Source organism: Phyllobates terribilis, unplaced genomic scaffold (assembly GCF_046119375.1).
Source record: "Phyllobates terribilis strain yellow unplaced genomic scaffold, ASM4611937v1 Scaffold_7__3_contigs__length_470593459, whole genome shotgun sequence".
Taxonomy (NCBI): domain Eukaryota; kingdom Metazoa; phylum Chordata; class Amphibia; order Anura; family Dendrobatidae; genus Phyllobates; species Phyllobates terribilis.
The window spans coordinates 188,267,240-188,287,106 of NW_027362767.1; the positions used below are offsets into that span (position 1 = coordinate 188,267,240).

At 52.8% G+C, this 19,867-nt stretch overlaps 1 protein-coding gene across 2 annotated transcripts in view; it reads left to right on the top strand.

Annotated features, from left to right (window-relative positions):
• The first annotated feature begins 8,118 nt into the window (after window positions 1-8,118).
• The window catches only part of HDAC8 (histone deacetylase 8), a 70,626-nt gene continuing 58,877 nt past the window's right edge, over window positions 8,119-19,867 (top strand). The window contains exons 1-5 of one of the 2 annotated variants that reach the window (XM_073637736.1): window positions 8,119-8,282; window positions 9,798-9,850; window positions 10,088-10,218; window positions 14,734-14,875; window positions 16,005-16,117. In XM_073637736.1, the coding sequence (XP_073493837.1) occupies window positions 8,196-8,282; window positions 9,798-9,850; window positions 10,088-10,218; window positions 14,734-14,875; window positions 16,005-16,117 (526 nt within the window). In that variant the 5' untranslated portion in view covers window positions 8,119-8,195. The remainder of the gene's footprint in view (window positions 8,283-9,797; window positions 9,851-10,087; window positions 10,219-14,733; window positions 14,876-16,004; window positions 16,118-19,867) is intronic. The other variant, XM_073637737.1, reaches the window with a different exon arrangement.

Genomic DNA, 19,867 nt, shown 5'->3' on the forward strand with positions numbered 1-19,867 from the left:
TATACAAGGGGGCGGTCCTTGTAAGGAAGCGGGTGGCTCCCAGGGAAGATGGGCAGGTAGTCACGGCAAGTTACAGGGACAGTCTCTGGGTGGAAGGGCAGGTAGTCACGGCAAGTTACAGGGACAGTCTCTGGGTGGAAGGGCAGGTAGTCACGGCAAGTGACAGGGACAGTCTCTGGGTAGAAGGGCAGGTAGTCACGGCAAGTGACAGGGACAGTCTCTGAGTAGAAGGACGGGTACTCACGGCAAGTGACAGGGACAGTCTCTGGGTAGAAGGACAGCAGGCAGGTGGCTGGTGAGCGCTCCCAGGTGAGCGGGCAAGAGTCTCTGGACGGGCAGGTGGTCACGGCAAGTGACGGCAGAGCCTCCGGGTAGGCTAGCAGGCAGGTAGCAGGTGAGCGCTCCCAGGTGAGCGGGCAAGAGTCTCTGGACAGGCAGGTGGTCACGGCAAGTGACGGCAGAGCCTCCAGGTAGGCTAGCAGGCAGGTAGCAGGTGAGCGCTCCCAGGTGAGCGGGCAAGAGTCTCTGGACAGGCGGGTGGTCACGGCAAGTGACGGCAGAGCCTCCAGGTAGGCTAGCAGGTGACTGGCAGGTATCAAGCAGGAATCTGGCAGGTGACTGGCAGGTAACAAGCAGGAATCTGGCAGGTAACTGGTAACGGGACCTGAGGGCTGAAGCAGAGTGAAGGCTTTGCAACAACATTGCTCGGGGCACCTCCATTTTGGAGGAGGTGCCTTATATATGGTGAGGTCCTCCGGCCATTGGCCGGGGATTCCTTAGGACGGCGCGCGCGGCCCCTTTAAGAGAGGGGGAGCGCGCGCGCGAGCGCCCTAAGCACAGTGGCCGGGAAGCAGCGTGCGCTGCCAGCAGAGCGGGAGGAAGACGCCGGGCACGGAGCGGAGAGGTGAGGGGAACAGCGTCCCTGCCTAGCAGGAGGCAGGGACGCCGGCGCTACAGTACCCCCCCCTTTAGGCCCCCCCTTTTTTAGGCCAGACAGAAATTTATCAAGGATGAGAGGGGCATGGATGTTCTCCCGGGGCTCCCACGTTCTTTCCTCAGGACCAAACCCCTTCCAATCTACCAGAAAAAAGGTCTTTCCTCTTACCCTTTTGGTGGCCAGAATGTTCTCTACCTCAAACTCGTTCTCAGCGGAAACCGGAGCAGGGGGCGTACCTGTAGACTTGGAAAAAGAGTTAAGTACCGCGGGTTTGAGGAGAGATACATGGAAGGAGTTAGGGATCCGCAAGTTGGCCGGGAGTTTCAATTTATAGGCAACAGGGTTGATTTGTTTGATAACTTCCAGTGGGCCGATGAACCGAGGCCCTAACTTGTAGGAAGGAATCTTGAGCCGGACATACTTGGACGAGAGCCAGACTTTATCTCCAGGACGGAATTGTGGAGGATCCAGGCGTTTTTTGTCAGCGTGTTTTTTCATCCGCTCGGACGACTGAAGGAGTGCGGATCGGGTACTCTCCCAAATGGAGGAAAATTTGCTAACGAGAGATTCCGCAGCCGGATTGTCCACCGAGGTGGAGACGGGAAATGGGATCCGAGGATGCTGACCGAAGACTACAAAAAACAGCGATTTGGAGGAAGATTTGCTCTCGTGATTATTATAAGAGATCCACCCAGTCTGAATGGTGGGCATTAACGAAGTGCCGGAGGTAACTGGTCAGGATCTGATTGATCCGCTCCACTTGACCATTGGACTGTGGGTGGTATGCGGAGGAGAGGTCCAGGGTGACGTCTAGCAGCTTGCATGTGGCTCTCCAGAAGCGTGAGGTGAACTGGACCCCACGATCCGACACAATGTGGAGGGGCAGGCCATGGAGACGGAAGATGTGGCGGATAAAGTCTTTAGCCAGCTCGGGTGCAGACGGGAGGCCTGGCAGGGGAATGAAATGAGCCATTTTGGAAAAGCGGTCAGCGACCACCCAAATGACCGTACAACCGGCAGAGACAGGGAGATCTGTTATGAAGTCCATAGCTATATGCTGCCAGGGGGCAGCAGGTACTGGAAGAGGAAGGAGGCGACCGGCTGGCAGGTGTCTCGGAACCTTGTTGCGGGCACAGGACACACAGGCAGAAACAAAGTCTATTACGTCCTTGTGCAGGGTAGGCCACCAGTAGTGCCGGGTGATAAGTTGGAGGGTCTTTTTCTGACCGGCGTGGCCAACAAGCTTAGACGAGTGACCCCAGTGTAGGATCTTCTCCCGATCAGGTACCGTTACGAACGTCTTACCGGGAGGGAGACGATTTAGACTCACGGGGGCCACCTGCATTACTCTGGCAGGATCGATGATGTGTTTAGGTTCCTCCTCAAGATCAGACACCAGGAAGGATCGGGACAAGGCATCAGCTTTGATGTTTTTGTCAGCCGGGCGAAAATGAAGAACAAAATCAAAGAGAGCAAAAAACAAGGACCACCGGGCTTGGCGCGGGTTAAGTCTCTGGGCACTCTGGAGGTAAGCCAAGTTCTTGTGGTCCGTGTAAATTATTACCGGGTGAAGAGCCCCCTCGAGCAGGTAACGCCACTCCTCCAATGCCAGCTTAATGGCCAATAACTCTCGGTCTCCTATAGAATAGTTGCGCTCGGAAGAGGAGAAGAGTTTGGAGAAGAAGCCGCAAGTTACCATTCTCCCGGAAGACGATTTTTGGGTAAGTACCGCTCCGGCTCCAGAGGAGGAGGCATCAACTTCCAGGAAGAATTGTTTGTTGCCGTCCGGGCGATGCAGCACCGGAGCGGAAGAGAAAGCCTGTTTTAAGGAAAGAAAGGCTTCCTCTGCTTCGGGCAGCCATTCTCTGGGATTAGTGCCCTTACGGGTGAGCGCAGAGATAGGGGCAGTCCGGGAAGAGAAGTGCGGTATGAAGAGGCGGTAGTAGTTGGCGAAGCCCAGGAACCGCTGAATAGCCTTCAACCCCTCTGGTCGAGGCCACTTCTCGATGGCAGACAGTTTCTCAGGATCCATTCGTAGGCCGGTCTGAGAAATTATGTAGCCCAAAAACGGAAGCGAGGTCTGCTCAAAGAGGCACTTCTCATATTTAGCGTAGAGGTGGTTCTGCCTGAGCCTGAGCAGAACCTGACGAACATCCCTCCGGTGTGTGGGGAGATCCGGAGAGAAGACCAAGATGTCGTCCAGGTACACCACTACGCAGGAGTAGAGAAGGTCCCGGAAGATGTCATTGACCAACTCTTGAAAGACGGCAGGAGCGTTACAGAGACCGAAGGGCATTACCAGGTATTCATAGTGGCCGTCCCGGGTGTTGAATGCCGTCTTCCATTCATCCCCCTGACGGATACGGACCAGGTTATACGCCCCACGGAGGTCCAGCATGGTGAAGATTCTAGCCCCCCTCAGAAGGTCAAATAATTCCGGAATGAGCGGAAGGGGGTATTTATTCTTCACCGTGATCTGGTTAAGGCCTCTATAGTCTATTCAGGGACGGAGTGAGCCGTCCTTCTTTTTGACGAAGAAGAAGCCTGCTCCCGCCGGGGAAGTAGATTTCCGGATGAACCCCCGGGCCAGATTCTCCTCAATATATTCTGACATGGATCGGGTCTCAGCAGCGGACAAAGGGTAAATGCGCCCACGGGGAGGAGTAGCGCCGGGTATCAGGTCGATTGGGCAGTCGTATGGTCTATGAGGGGGTAATGTCTCTGCCTCCTTTTTATTAAAGACGTCTGCATACGACCAATAAGGAGCCGGAAGACCAGGTAGATTGGCTGGAGTAGGAGAAGGACGGACAGGGTGGACGGGAACTAAACAAGTCTTATGGCAGTCCTGTCCCCAGCGAAGGACCTCTCCGGTCTGCCAATCAAGCACGGGTGCATGTCTCTGAAGCCAAGGTAGGCCTAGTAAGAGGACGTGAGAGAGTCCAGGCAGAACATGAAAGAAGATGCTCTCAGAGTGCAGCATTCCCACCTGCAGGGTTATGGATTCGGTGATGAGTTGGATGGGATGTGGTAAGAGGCCCCCATCTACGGCAGCGACAGATAAGGGTACAGCTAGAGGTTTGGTGGGAATGCGGTATTTCTCTACCAGAGACTGAGAAATGAGATTTCCGGCAGCTCCAGAGTCAAGTTGGGCTAGTTCAAAATAACGGTTCTCCCCGCAGATGATAGAGACTGACAGCAGCAGAGATGGAGAGGGTTTATTCTTGTCTAGGACGACCTCTCTGAGCGATCCTAGACACAGGCGTTTCCCGACCTCTCCGGGCAGGTACGGATCCGGTGCTCCTTACTGCCACAGTAGAAGCAGCTCTCCTCGGCACGGCGTAAGTCTTGACGGGTTTTGACCATCTTGGTCTGGTCGACCTGCATAGGCTCAGGTGAGTGTGCCTGGGGAGTAACGGAGGGAGTGACGGGTTTCTGGAAGGTGGGGGCTAGACGTGGAAACCTCCTCTCACGGGTGACCTCTTTGGCGCGCTCCTGGAACCGGATGTCAATCCGGGTGGCAAGTGTTATTAAGTCGTCGAGAGTGGTAGGAATGTCCCGACCGGCGAGTTCATCTTTAATACGGCCGGACAGACCCTCCCAGAAGACAGACACCAGAGCGTCATTATCCCAGGCCAGCTCCGAAGCAAGGGTACGGAACCGTATGGCATATTGGCCCACGGTGAGATTTTCTTGACAGAGGCGTAGCAGAGACGATGCGGATGAGGTCTTCCGTCCGGGTTCGTCGAAGACTTTCCGGAAAGCCGTGAGAAAGGCTGGCAAGTCGGACACCAGGGAGTTTCCTCTCTCCCATAGAGGATTTAGCCAAGCCAGAGCCTCCCCCGTGAGGTGGGACATGATAAAGGCCACTTTGGACCGGTCGGAGATAAACTGGTGGGACAAGAGTTCAAAGTGCAGGGTGCACTGGTTTATGAAGCCCCGAGCTTGAGCGAAGTCACCTCCGAAGCGAGGAGGTGCAGAAAGCCGGGGTCCAGGACAGGATACCATGGTATTGGTGGGCAGCGGCGCTGCCGGGTTGCGAGTCATGACACTAGCGGTGGTTGCTGGTGGAGCAGTCAGAGTGTCCAGACGAGAGTTGACACTCCGCAGGTGACTCAGGATGGACTCCTGTTGGGACCTCTGACGGGACAGTTCATGACATAGGTCCGAGAGCGAGGGAGCTTGGGTGCCACCGGGTTCCATGGCCCGAGCAAACTGTAACGGGTCTGGGAGGCGGAACCTCTGGGCAACTATACAAGGGGGCGGTCCTTGTAAGGAAGCGGGTGGCTCCCAGGGAAGACGGGCAGGTAGTCACGGCAAGTGACAGGGACAGTCTCTGGGTGGAAGGGCAGGTAGTCACGGCAAGTGACAGGGACAGTCTCTGGGTAGAAGGGCAGGTAGTCACGGCAAGTGACAGGGACAGTCTCTGGGTAGAAGGGCAGGTAGTCACGGCAAGTGACAGGGACAGTCTCTGAGTAGAAGGACGGGTACTCACGGCAAGTGACAGGGACAGTCTCTGGGTAGAAGGACAGCAGGCAGGTGGCTGGTGAGCGCTCCCAGGTGAGCGGGCAAGAGTCTCTGGACGGGCAGGTGGTCACGGCAAGTGACGGCAGAGCCTCCGGGTAGGCTAGCAGGCAGGTAGCAGGTGAGCGCTCCCAGGTGAGCGGACAAGAGTCTCTGGACAGGCAGGTGGTCACGGCAAGTGACGGCAGAGCCTCCAGGTAGGCTAGCAGGCAGGTAGCAGGTGAGCGCTCCCAGGTGAGCGGGCAAGAGTCTCTGGACAGGCAGGTGGTCACGGCAAGTGACGGCAGAGCCTCCAGGTAGGCTAGCAGGCAGGTAGCAGGTGAGCGCTCCCAGGTGAGCGGGCAAGAGTCTCTGGACAGGCGGGTGGTCACGGCAAGTGACGGCAGAGCCTCCAGGTAGGCTAGCAGGCAGGTAGCAGGTGAGCGCTCCCAGGTGAGCGGGCAGGCTGGTCCATAGACAGACTGACAGGTGTAGGAAGGCAGACCGTCGGACCGCAGGCTTGCAAGCAGGTAAGCGGATATCAAGCAGGTATCAGGCAGGAATCTGGCAGGTGACTGGCAGGTATCAAGCAGGAATCTGGCAGGTGACTGGCAGGTAACAAGCAGGAATCTGGCAGGTGACTGGCAGGTAACTGGTAACGGGACCTGAGGGCTGAAGCAGAGTGAAGGCTTTGCAACAACATTGCTCGGGCACCTCCATTTTGGAGGAGGTGCCTTATATATGGTGAGGTCCTCCGGCCATTGGCCGGGGACTCCTTAGGACGGCGCGCGCGGCCCCTTTAAGAGAGGGGGAGCGCGCGCGCGCGCCCTAAGCACAGTGGCCGGGAAGCAGCGTGCGCTGCCAGCAGAGCGGGAGGAGGACGCCGGGCACGGAGAGGAGAGGTGAGGGGAACAGCGTCCCTGCCTAGCAGGAGGCAGGGACGCCGGCGCTACAAACAGCACTACTTCTGCATGTCACACTCTGCAACAGCACTACTTCTGCATGTTACATCTGCAACAGCACTACTTCTGCATGTCACCTCTGCAACAGCACTACTTCTGCATGTCACCTCTGCAACAGCACTACTTCTGCATGTCACCTCTGCAACAGCACTACTTCTGCATGTCACATTTTTCTTGTAGCATATAGAAAGGTAATAGTTCTTTAATTATATGTAAACTTTTGACTTTGCAGTAAGTAATAAAAATGCCTTAAAACATTGTCTCACTCGTTATTCTGGCATTTGGTAATTATTAAAAATTATGGTAATCCTAATTGACCTAAAACGGTAGAGGTTTATTCTGATTTCATGTCAGATATTGACAAAAACATGCAGATGTGTCTTTTTATATAGTGTATGGAAACTTCTGGTTTCAACTGTACATATATTCCATGCGTTGGAATCAGAGACGTATATACCATACGCTCACTGTTAGGCCACAGCTGCACAGCTGTATTTGGTCAGTATTTTTTCTCAGGAGTGGGAACAATCAGAGAAAATGTATAATAGAAACAAGTCACCAATTCTGCATTTATCACCCACTCCTGGTTTTGGCTCCCACTCCTGAGAAAAATTACTGACCAAATACTGATAGTGGGGCGTGGCCTTAATTTCCCGATAACCAGTCTATTAGTGTTAACAGCCTGTGGCCTCCTCCCCTAATCGTCGGCCAATCGTGTAATTGTCCGGACGATGGGGGGCAGCAGAGTGCTGTTCGCTCCAAAGATAACAGTGAGTGCATTAAGTGACGATCACCCTGGCTGCGATCTTTGACACCCGGCTACAAAGCCTTGTGAGAGTCCGGTGGGTGTCCCTGGCTGTAGTGTGGGGTGGTGGGAGCCCTGTGGGTGAGTTCTGGCTGTAGTGTGGGGTGGTGGGAGCCCCGTGGGTGTGCCTGGCTGTATTGTGGGGTGGTGGGAGCCCTGTGGGTGAGTTCTGGCTGTAGTGTGGGGTGGTGAGAGCCCCGTGGGTGTGCCTGGCTGTAGTGTGGGCTGGTGGGGGTCCTGTGGGTGTCCATGGCTGTAGTGTGGGGTGGTGGGAGCCCTGTGGGTGTCCATGGCTGTAGTGTGGGGTGGTGGGAGCCCTGGCTGTAGTGTGTGGGTCCTGTGGGTGTCCCTGGCTGTAGGGTGGGGTGGTGGAAGCCCTGTAGGTGGGTCCTGGCTGTCTTGTGGGATGGTGGAGGCCCTGTGGGTGAGTTCTGACTGTAGTGTGGGGTGGTGGGAGCCCTGTGGGTGTCCCTGGCTGTCTTGTGGGATGGTGGAGGCCCTGTGGGTGTCCCTGGCTGTAGTGTGGGGTGGTGAGGGTCCTGTGGGTGTCCCTGGCTGTAGTGTGGGGTGGTGAGGGTCCTGTGGGTGTCCCTGACTGTAGTGTGGGGTGGTGAGGGTCCTGTGGGTGAGTTCTGGCTGTAGTGTGGGGTGGTGAGGGTCCTGTGGGTGTCCCTGACTGTAGTGTGGAGTGGTGGGGGTCCTGTGGGTGGGTCCTGGCTGTAGTGTGGGGTGGTGGGAGCCCTGGCTGTAGTGTTGGGGTCCTGTGGGTGGGCTCTGGCCGTAGTGTGGAGTGGTGTCCCTGGATGTAGTGTGGGGGTCCTGTGGGTGGGCTCTTGCTGTAGTGTGAGGCTATAACCGGCTTGTGAGTCTGTACTATGCTCTGTGCTACTGATAGGAGCTGGAGACGGAACGTTTCGGCTGCTGCACTGTTGTGCGGGGAAGAGTTAGTAGCGCGGACATCGCGGAAGTGTTCGCATCACGGCTGGACGGCATGGAGGACGCTTCCCGTCCGGTTTATATCTACAGCCCCGAATACGTGCAGCTGTGCGACAGTGTTCACACCAAGGTGCCGCGCCGGGTGAGTGAGCGCTGCCGGGGACGGTGCGAGGGAGGCGGAAGCTGTGATCACACTGTGTGTGTGTGACAGCAGGAACAGCGACCTGTGACTAGGGACATGCGCAGAGAGGGGCCATCATACTGAGGGACAGCAATAGCGGGAGTGGGGTCCCGACACCGGTCACCTGGGAGACTGGTCACCTGGGAGACTGGGCACCAGGGACGCCGGACACCTGGGAGACTGGGCACCTGGGAGACTGGGCACCAGGGACGCCGGACACCTGGGAGACTGGGCACCTGGGACGCCGGACACCTGGGAGACTGGACACCTGGGAGATTGGGCACCTGGGAGATTGGGCACCTGGGAGACTGGGCACCTGGGAGACTAGGCACTGGGGACGCCGGCCACCTGGGAGACTAGGCACTGGGGACGCCGGCCACCTGGGAGACTAGGCACTGGGGACGCCGGCCACCTGGGAGACTGGGCACCGGGGACGCCGGCCACCTGGGAGACTAGGCACCGGGGACTCTGGCCACCTGGGAGACTGGGCACCGGGGACTCTGGCCACCTGGGAGACTGGGCACCGGGGACTCTGGCCACCTGGGAGACTGGGCACCGGGGACTCTGGCCACCTGGGAGACTGGGCACCGGGGACTCTGGCCACCTGGGAGACTGGGCACCGGGGACTCTGGCCACCTGGGAGACTGGGCACCTGGGAGGCCGGCCATCTGGGAGACTGGTCACCTGGGAGACTGGGTACCAGACAAACTGGGCACCTTGGATGCTGGCCACCAGGGACGCTGGCCTCCTGGTACACTGGGCACTGGGGAGCAGAATTGTGGTGTAAAAAGCTTTGAAAAGCTGCGTGCGTTTATAACCCAGTGCCCTGTTTACAAGTGAATAAAGTTGCAGAGCATTCCACCTGACAGTCTGCATCCAGTGCAGCATACATGTGTGCGGATCGCTTTCTTCCCCTCGGCCTCCCGGGATGTTCAGTAGTTTCCCCCTGCCGGCCTCTTATCCTACTTCTTCTCACCGTCAGAGATGACGTGTCCAGTTCCTAAAGTAAAAAGTAATATTCCATCAGTGTAACAATGCTCGCGTTATTCAGGGAGTGCAGAACACGTGGTGTGCAGTGCGGGGTGCGCTGACGTCCTGCTGTGTAAGGGTTACACTGCTGTATGCTGTACACTGATATGTTTGGAGGAGTTTTATTACTGTTACCTCTGCCTTCATTTTGTGACTTTTGTGCTGCTTACAACCCTTTCATGTGGCATATGAAGACCTGACGGCTGCGGCCATCTTGTGATTGCTGGAGGCCAGACCCAGAGATCGTCCGGAAGCACTGCACTCGGGATCACAGTGTTGGGTTGTTGTTATTTTGTTTTAAACTTATGTGAACTAAGTTTAGAAATATATATATATATATATTAAAATTGGAAATGGTCTAATGTTTTGGCAAAATCTCCTAGCCTAAGCATAAGGTGCAGGTTGTGTCTCGCAGTGATGCTCCGTGTTCTCTCACGTTCCTCCCAGGCCGGCATGGTGCACTCCTTGATAGAAGCCTATGGACTGCTCAGGGAAATGAGGTAAGGTTCACTCATGTGTCGTGTCCGTGAGACTTACAGTATAGGCGGCCATTAACCAAGAAATGTCGTGAGCCGCAGTGACCCGCCTGCATTGTTACTCTTCTGCTATAGTGGAGCCAGACCTTTAGTTTACTAATAACTGTAGAGGTTTTGACAATACTTTTTGCTGTACTCATTACTTGGTGTCCTCAGTCCTTGTTTTTAGGTAATTTTTCATTATCTGGTTTGTTGTTAAAGGGTTGTCAAACCTAAAGTTGCTACCATGGAGGAGATGGCTTCATTCCATAGTGGCGCCTACTTACAACACCTCCGAAAGGTGAGCGAAGAAGGGGACAATGATGACCCTGAAACTGCTGAGTACGGCCTAGGTGAGTGCTGGAGCTGTGATGTGACCAGATGTTACAGGGATTAGTGCACGTTTTGTGGTTTATTAGTCTTAGCTTAATGTCATTTCCCTGGACTGCGTTAGTCTTTTCGTCACTGCAATATTTGGACGGATTTAACCCCTTAGCACTGAAGCCTGGTTTGACTTCCTGACAATTACCTATTTTTCATATCTGATGTATAACTTTGGAAAAGTTCTCCCAATTTCAGTAATTTTCAGATTTGTACATGACACTTTGTGCTTTATGTTAATTTAGATTGCTATGATTTTAAAATTTAGCGACGCTATATAAAAATGAACAGTGTTCAGACTGAATTATGTTCTCATGAGAAATCATTAAACCGCACAAAATGGTTCATAAAGTAAAATGTTGCTTAAGCCTGAAATTTTTCATGTTTTGCGTGTTTTTTCTTACTCTTTTTTTTTTTTTTTTTTTACGGTGTTCACCATACAGGTTTAATAATGGGGCGGTTTTATGACCTGGTTATTCCGGCTGCGTCATTTCCACTTGTGTACCTTTTTTTTGTTTTGTTTTTACATTACAAAATGGTATTTTGAAGTGGTGCAAATTTTTTCACCAATTTTTTCTTATTTCGTAGGTTTAGACACATCTGTTCATGCAATAGTTAGCAAAACCATGAAGGAACACACACGTAAAAAAGAACCACACGAGAAACAAGGCAGAATATGTGTCAATCGTTAGACTCACCATTCCTCAGAGTACACCCCCCTTTACTCTGGTGACCACTTTATACCCCTTTGGCATTTTCTCAAGCAGCTTCATCAGGTTGTCACCTGGAATGGCTTCCAATGAACAGGTCACGTCATGAAGAGTTTATTTGTGGAGTCATTGGCCTTCAGAGAGGGTTTAGGTGTATTTTGCAGAGGCCGTGCTGGTACAACGTTCCTTACTGAGCCTTAACACCAGCACGTCTCTATCATACACACTCGGATCTGAAGTAGGTCTAAGTTATTAACCAAAACATTATATATTGGATTGCATAGCTACTATAATAGCGAGGACCACTGACTCGGACTGCCGTGATCTACTCACTGTGCAAACCAGAAGAGACTTTTTTGGGCCAAATACCACAGAGTGATGGCAAAGCAGCCAACAAGTGCTCAGCACCTCCGAGAACTCCTTCAAGACTGTTGGAAGCCATTCCAGCTGACAACCTGAGGAAACTGCAGGCAAGAACAGCTAGGGGGTGTAAAGCTGTCACCAGAGGATGAGAGAGCTAGTCCCCCAAGTGTCCAACACTGCCCTCTGCCCGCCCACTACACACTCATTGGCTGTTAGTATCTGCCCCAGCACTGACCACTATCCATTCAGTGATCTGGTGCCCTCCCCTAGGGCGGTGACAGAGCAGTGACCCGGTACCCTCACTTGGGGCGGTGACTGAGCAGTGATTCCTTGCCCTCATCTGGGGTGTGACAGAGCAGTGATTCCGTGCCCTCATCTGGGGGGGTGACAGAGCAGTGATCCCGTGCACTCATCTGGGGGGGTGACAGAGCAGTGATCCCCGGTGCCCTCATCTGGGGCGGCGACAGAGCAGTGATCCCCGGTGCCCTCTTCTGGGGCGGCGACAGAGCAGTGATTCCCTGCCCTCATCTGGGGGGGTGACAGAGCAGTGATTCCCTGCCCTCACCTGGGGCGGTGACAGAGCAGTGATTCCGTGCCCTCACCTGGGGCGGTGACAGAGCAGTGATTCCCGGTGCCCTCTTCTGGGGCGGCGACAGAGCAGTGATTCCCGGTGCCCTCATCTGGGGGGGTGACAGAGCAGTGATTCCCGGTGCCCTCATCTGGGGCGGTGACAGAGCAGTGATTCCCGGTGCCCTCATCTGGGGCGGTGACAGAGCAGTGATTCCGTACCCTCATCTGGGGCTTTGACAGAGCAGTGATTCCCGGTGCCCTCATCTGGGGGGGTGACAGAGCAGTGATCCCCGATGCCCTCATCTGGGGCGGTGACAGAGCAGTGATCCCCGGTGCCCTCATCTGGGGCGGTGACAGAGCAGTGATTCCGTGCCCTCACCTGGGGCTGTGACAGAGCAGTGATCCCCGGTGCCCTCATCTGGGGTGTGACAGAGCAGTGATTCCGTGCACTCATCTGGGGCGGTGACAGAGCAGTGATTCCCGGTGCCCTCATCTGGGGCGGTGACAGAGCAGTGATTCCCGGTGCCCTCATCTGGGGCGGTGACAGAGCAGTGATTCCCGGTGCCCTCATCTGGGGCGGTGACAGAGCAGTGATTCCGTGCCCTCACCTGGGGCTGTGACAGAGCAGTGATCCCCGGTGCCCTCATCTGGGGTGTGACAGAGCAGTGATTCCGTGCACTCATCTGGGGCGGCGACAGAGCAGTGATCCCCGGTGCCCTCATCTGGGGCGGTGACAGAGCAGTGATTCCGTGCACTCATCTGGGGCGGTGACAGAGCAGTGATTCCCGGTGCCCTCATCTGGGGCGATGACAGAGCAGTGATTCCCGGTGCCCTCATCTGGGGCGGTGACAGAGCAGTGATTCCCGGTGCCCTCATCTGGGGCGGCGACAGAGCAGTGATTCCCGGTGCCCTCATCTGGGGCGGCGACAGAGCAGTGATTCCCGGTGCTCTCATCTGGGGCGGCGACAGAGCAGTGATCCCCGGTGCCCTCATCTGGGGCGGCGACAGAGCAGTGATCCCCGGTGCCCTCATCTGGGGCGGCGACAGAGCAGTGATCCCCGGTGCCCTCATCTGGGGCGGCGACAGAGCAGTGATCCCCGGTGCCCTCATCTGGGGCGGCGACAGAGCAGTGATCCCCGGTGCCCTCATCTGGGGCGGCGACAGAGCAGTGATCCCCGGTGCCCTCATCTGGGGCGGCGACAGAGCAGTGATCCCCGGTGCCCTCATCTGGGGCGGCGACAGAGCAGTGATCCCCGGTGCCCTCATCTGGGGCGGCGACAGAGCAGTGATCCCCGGTGCCCTCATCTGGGGCGGCGACAGAGCAGTGATCCCCGGTGCCCTCATCTGGGGCGGCGACAGAGCAGTGATCCCCGGTGCCCTCATCTGGGGCGGTGACAGAGCAGTGATCCCCGGTGCCCTCATCTGGGGCGGTGACAGAGCAGTGATCCCCGGTGCCCTCATCTGGGGCGGTGACAGAGCAGTGATCCCCGGTGCCCTCATCTGGGGCGGTGACAGAGCAGTGATTCCGTGCCCTCATCTGGGGGGGTGACAGAGCAGTGATTCGGTGCCCTCATCTGGGGGGGGTGACAGAGCAGTGATTTGGTTCCCTCATTGATGGCAGTGATCCGGTGCCCTCATCTGGGGCAGTGCTGCACCAATCACTACACTTCACATCATATCTATACTACTGATAAAGTTGTCACAGGTGCTATTGACATGAAATTCTCCCCAGATGTTGGTAACAACCCGTCCAATCCACACAGGCAAAGATACCACCATAGATGTCCATAACTTATGTGTAATAATGAGAAATGACATCTGGAAAAGTATTGACCACATGAAGAACGAGAGGAGCAGAAAGCCCTGGAAAGTCCTGGCACCGGCTGAGATCTGAAAATGGCGTAAAAATTGCCAGCATTTTTTTTTTTTTTTTTTTTTTACAAATTCTCGTTTGCTTTTACTCGTAAAATAAAAACCGGACATATTTGGTATCACAGTAATTGTACTAAAAAGGAGAATTATGATGCCAGGTTATTTTTACCATGCAATGTGAGCCCCAAAACAATGTCAGAATTGTGTTTTTTATCACACTTGGAATTTTTTTCCCCATTTTCCAATACTTTGTGATTAAAATCAATGGTGTCACTCAAAAGTACAACTCCCCCCTCAAGTAACAATCCCTCATACGTCTGTGTGGACAGATATACAAAAAATGCTATGGACCTTGGGGGTGTGGGGTACAAAACTGGAAATTGGCCTTGTGCGGATATCAGGAGACTGAAGAGTCTCTGCTCAAGTGCTGGAATCAGAGACGTCATGAGGAGGGTCTGGCAGAGCCTGGGCAGCCTCAGTTGTGACGTCTTGTTGGGGTGTGATCAGCTTCACAAGAATGAGGAATGGGGATGGTCACATGCCGAAGTATAAGCATCTAGGCAAAGGTGCAGAATGCTGACAGTGAGTATATTACACAGTCAGTGTGCCACAGCCTAGGTGCACATAAAATATTAACAAAGCCCAGACAATCCCTTTAAACTTGGTTTGCTTAGTCGGCTATCGCAGCAGTTTTATGGTGTCAAAAACTGTGCCACACTTGTTCACAGGTGGTGTGTGGTACTGCGATAGTAGACACAATCCGTTGGACAGGTGGGGCACAGTAATTGGAAGAAAGCAGCCATGTTTTTCTGTTTTTGTATAACCTCTTTAAAGGTATTTTCCAAACTTAATTTTTTAGTAGCTATTAAATGTTTTGTGTAGTCTTTTTTTTCTTTTTTTTTTCCAGTTTTTATGTAAACTTTAAATGAAGCCGGCATGTTAATTTCTGGTTTTGTTATTGTGACATTACAGGCTACGACTGTCCCATCACTGACGGCATCTATGACTATGCGGCAGCTGTCGGAGGAGCGACGCTCACGGCAGCCGAGCACCTAATGGAGGGCAGAGCCCGCATCGCCATTAACTGGCCAGGGGGCTGGCATCATGCTAAGAAGTAGGCATTGTGGGACTTCGGGGTACATTCACCTCCAGTCAGTCTACTGTAAACATGAAATAAGGATTTTACCATCTTATTAGCATTTGTAGAGTTAAATGTTAGGGGTTTTGCTAGTTAATTGTATTGATGTGAGTGTCAAGAATTCATTTATCACATTTTTCCTTTTTTTGTGGAAAAGAAAACCGTAATATGAAATCTGACTTTATGATCTGCACTTTTTTAACTTATCATTTAACACAATTAAAGGGGTTATCCAGGACTTTTATTACTTGTGTGTATGGGGCTAAGAGTTAACAGGCAGGTATTTCCTAACTGGGGGGGACGGCCTCTGCTGGGGCGTGGTGCCTGCAGGGGACGGCCTCTGCTGGGGCGTGGTGCCTGCAGGGGGCGGCCTCTGCTGGGGCGTGGTGCCTGCAGGGGGCGGCCTCTGCTGGGGCGTGGTGCCTGCAGGGGGCGGCCTCTGCTGGGGCGTGGTGCCTGCAGGGGGCGGCCTCTGCTGGGGCGTGGTGCCTGCAGGGGGCGGCCTCTGCTGGGGCGTGGTGCCTGCAGGGGGCGGCCTCTGCTGGGGCGTGGTGCCCGCAGGGGGCGGCCTCTGCTGGGGGCGTGGTGCCTGCAGAGGGCGGCCTCTGCTGGGGCGTTGTGCCTGCAGGGGATGGCCTCTGCAGGGGACGGCCTCTGCTGGGGCGTGGTGCCTGCAGGGGACGGCCTCTGCTGGGGCGTGGTGCCTGCAGGGGACGGCCTCTGCTGGGGCGTGGTGCCTGCAGGGGACGGCCTCTGCTGGGGCGTGGTGCCTGCAGGGGACGGCCTCTGCTGTTTCTCCCCTCTCATCAACAGAGCAGAACCTTCTCTTGCAGTCTGCTCTGTTGAAGCATCACTTTATCCGTCTGCTTCCCGCAGTAAGGCAGCGGGGATCCGGCTAACAATCCGCATGACATGTGCAGAGGCGCCCTGCCTACAGAGCAGAAGAGAAGACTCTGCTCTGTCAGTATCAGGCCTGTGAGCCGGCAGAGATGGGTGACGGGCAGAGGGCAGACGCTCCCGGCCTGTTAGCTCGTCTGTTATCCACATGGGGCCGAGTCTCCGATACCCTGTGAGCTTTTATATTTGCTCTTTCCTCTTTTCTCAGGGATGAAGCCTCCGGATTCTGTTATGTGAATGATGCGGTTTTAGGCATTTTGAAACTTCGGCAAAAATATGACCGAGTGCTTTATATTGATCTGGACTTGCATCACGGAGACGGTAAAGAGTTTTACTACCTTTTTAGGTTTTTCTAAACTGATAAATTTCAGTCTTTTGACATGTTACTCTCATATCTTTAACCCCTTGACGCTGCAGCCCTTCTCCGTTTTTGCGCTTTCATTTTTTGCTCCTCTTCATCCTAGAGCCATAACTTTTTTTATTTTTCGGTCAATATGGCCGAATGAGGGTTTTTCTTGCGGGACGAGTTGTACTTTTGAACGCCACCATTGGTTTTCGCATATCCTTTACTGGAAAACAGGAAAAAAATTCCAAGTGAGGTGAAATTGCAAAAAAAGTGCAATTCCACAATTGTGTTTGTTTTTTTACCACGTTCACTGAATGCTAAAACTGAGCCGCCATCATTATTCTCCAGGTCATTATGAGTTCGTAGACACCAAACATCTATAGGTTCTTTTTTTATTTAAGTGGTGAAAAAAATCCAAAAAAGCGCCATTTTCCGAGACCCGTAGCGTCTCCATTTTTCCATGGGAGACTAGAAGCTGCGATCATCTGATCACCTGTGTTACACATAGAGCTTCAGCATAACAAAAATGCTCATCTGCTATGAGCGGCGCTCATAGCAAATCGGCTATGAGAACCACAGGGGTCTCCTGCAGAACCCGGGTTGTCATGCCAACCCATCGGCGACGCACTTACGGTGCCACCATGTTTAATGCCACTGTCGGAGTTTGGTGGATCGCGAAAAGTCAAGTTCAAGCAGAGTTCTATCCAGAGACTTGGAAGGCCCCTATAAACATAAAGAACTTGGAAGGTCATGCTGGAATCGGCTGATTCAGCCAACATTAATTTGTTTAGGGGTCGGTCTTATGATTATCTGTATAAATGCGATAAGGACATTTAAACGGGTATTAAATTGGTGTAGTAAGATTGCATGAAAATAAGTACTTTTGCAATTGACTTGCTTTTTCAATCTGCTATCTTTCTCCTGCAATGGGAGCTATTATCTTTCATAACAGCTGGTTTCCATGGAGCTGGACCACTGGTTGGTGTCTGGCCATATGTGCAGTTGTTACATTCCAGAACAGGAGTTAACTCCTAACATACCAGTCAGCTCTCTCTCCAGTCCATTGATATCTGTACAGCAGTTAGGCTATGCGCCCATGATGCAGAAATGCGTTTTTTAAGCGTTTTCGCTGCAGAAATTCCGCGGCAAAAACGCTTGAAAAACGCATAGTGAGCACACAGCCTTACAGTCTCCTCTCTCTCGGCTCCGGATAGGGCTCTTATCAGTCCTGTAGAATCACAATCCCCAGAAGGTCTCCTAATCACAGCTCACACTTTCCTGAGCCATATGCATGTTTAAAATCACTGTTATTTCTGTACTTAAATATAGTAACAATGTAGACTTTGTACAAACACTGACTGTTCCTAGTGGAACTAGTAGAATGAAAATACTCGCCAGTGCAGAACTGATACCTCAGGGAGGAGCCCCCGTCCCTCAAGCAACCAGGAAGTAGAATACCCCTTTAAGATTTAGCCCTTTATATTCTATTTGTGGCAAGTGTTTAATCTCACGATGTATCACGTACATCCTAGGCAGTTAAACCGAATCTGTCACTGTTTTTTTTCCGCCCAATCTGAGAGCAAGATAATAGAGACAGAGCCCCTGATCCCATGAGCTGCTAGCTGGAGTTTTGATAAAATCACAGTTTTATCAGCAGGAGATTATCACTAGAGGACTAGTAAACCTGCTGCCAGGTAGTCCTCAATATTCATGGGATCTGTTAAATCCCGCCCCCACCACTGATTGGCTGCATTCTGTGTACACTGGGCTTAAGTAGAAATCTGCCAATCAGTGGTGTGGAGAAGGGTTATACACAGAAAGCTGCCAATCAGTGGTGTGGGGAGGGGTTATACACAGAAAGCTGCCAATCAGTGGTGTGGGGAGGGGTTATACACAGAAAGCTGCCAATCAGTGGTGTGGGGAGGGGTTATACACAGAAAGCTGCCAATCAGTGGTGTGGGGAGGGGTTATACACAGAAAGCTGGCAGTCAGTGGTGTGGTCGGGGTTATACACAGAAAGCTGGCAGTCAGTGGTGTGAGCGGGGTTATACACAGAAAGCTGGCAGTCAGTGGTGTGAGCGGGGTTATACACAGAGAGCTGGCAGTCAGTGGTGTGGGCGGGGTTATACACAGGAAGCTGCCAATCAGTGGAGTAGGCGGGGTTATACACAGAAAGCTGCCAATCAGTGGTGTGGGCGGGGTTATACACAGGAAGCTGGCAGTCAGTGGTGTGGGCGGGGTTATGCACAGGAAGCTAGTGACCAATGAAGTGATCCATTGGTTGTTTGATCAGCTGGTGCAGAGTTTGTCGGGGTCACTAGGAAAATGAGCTTTAACCAGCCCCATTTTAGTAATCCAAAACTGCTGTCACAACGGCCATTGTGGAAAAGGTTGTCAGAGTTTGTTATCCGTTCCCTTTGTTGTTCATTCTGATTTGTGTTTTTGGTCAGTGCACTGCTTGATTTTTATGCTAAAATCAGGAATGTGTCCTTAAAGAAGCCGCCAGCAAAACTTCTCCTCTCAATCTGGGGAAAATAAGGATTTGATACGCTGACGATCTTGCGAGTTTTCCCCCCTGCACAGAATGGAGAGGTCTGTAATGTTCATCGTAGGTCACCTCACCTGTGAGAGACAGAATCTAACAATAAAAACCAGAAAATCACATTGTAGGATTATTACAGAATTAATTTGTATTTTATTGCATGAAATAAGTATTTGATACAATAGAAAAACAGAACTTAATATTTGGTCCAGAAACCTTTGTTACAGTTACAGAGGTCAGACGTTTCCTGTAGCTCTTGACCAGGTTTGCAGACACTGCAGCAGGGATTTTGGCCCTCTCCTCCATACAGGTTTTTGCTACCTCATCTGATTGCAGCATAACGTAGAGAGACCCTGACTCCAGCTATGTGTCCCCTAGTTTACTAGGTGCAGCAGCTGGGACTCAATGAGCGGTTTTAGATGTAGGAGACCTGAGAAAATTATCACACCGCAGGTGACGCTGCCCACACCGCAGGTGACGCTGCCCACACCGCAGGTGACGCTGCCCACACCGCAGGTGACTCTGCCCACACCACAATACACATCTCTATATATACATACACACTGCACATACACCTCTACATACACACACTGCACATACACCTCTACATACACACACTGCACATACACCTCTACATACACACACTGCACATACACCTCTACATACACACACTGCACATACACCTCTATATACACACACTGCACATACACCTCTATATACACACACTGCACATACACCTCTATATACACACACTGCACATACACCTCTATATACACACACTGCACATACACCTCTACATACACACACTGCACATAAACCTCTATATACACACACACACACTGCACATACACCTCTACATACACACACTGCGCATACACCTCTACATACACACACTGCACATACACCTCTACATACACACACTGCGCATACACCTCTACATACACACACTGCACATACACCTCTATATACACACACACTGCACATACACCTCTACATACACACACTGCGCATACACCTCTATATACACACACACTGCGCATACACCTCTACATACACACACTGCGCATACACCTCTATATACACACACACTGCGCATACACCTCTATATACACACACACTGCGCATACACCTCTATATACACACACACTGCGCATACACCTCTATATACACACACACTGCGCAT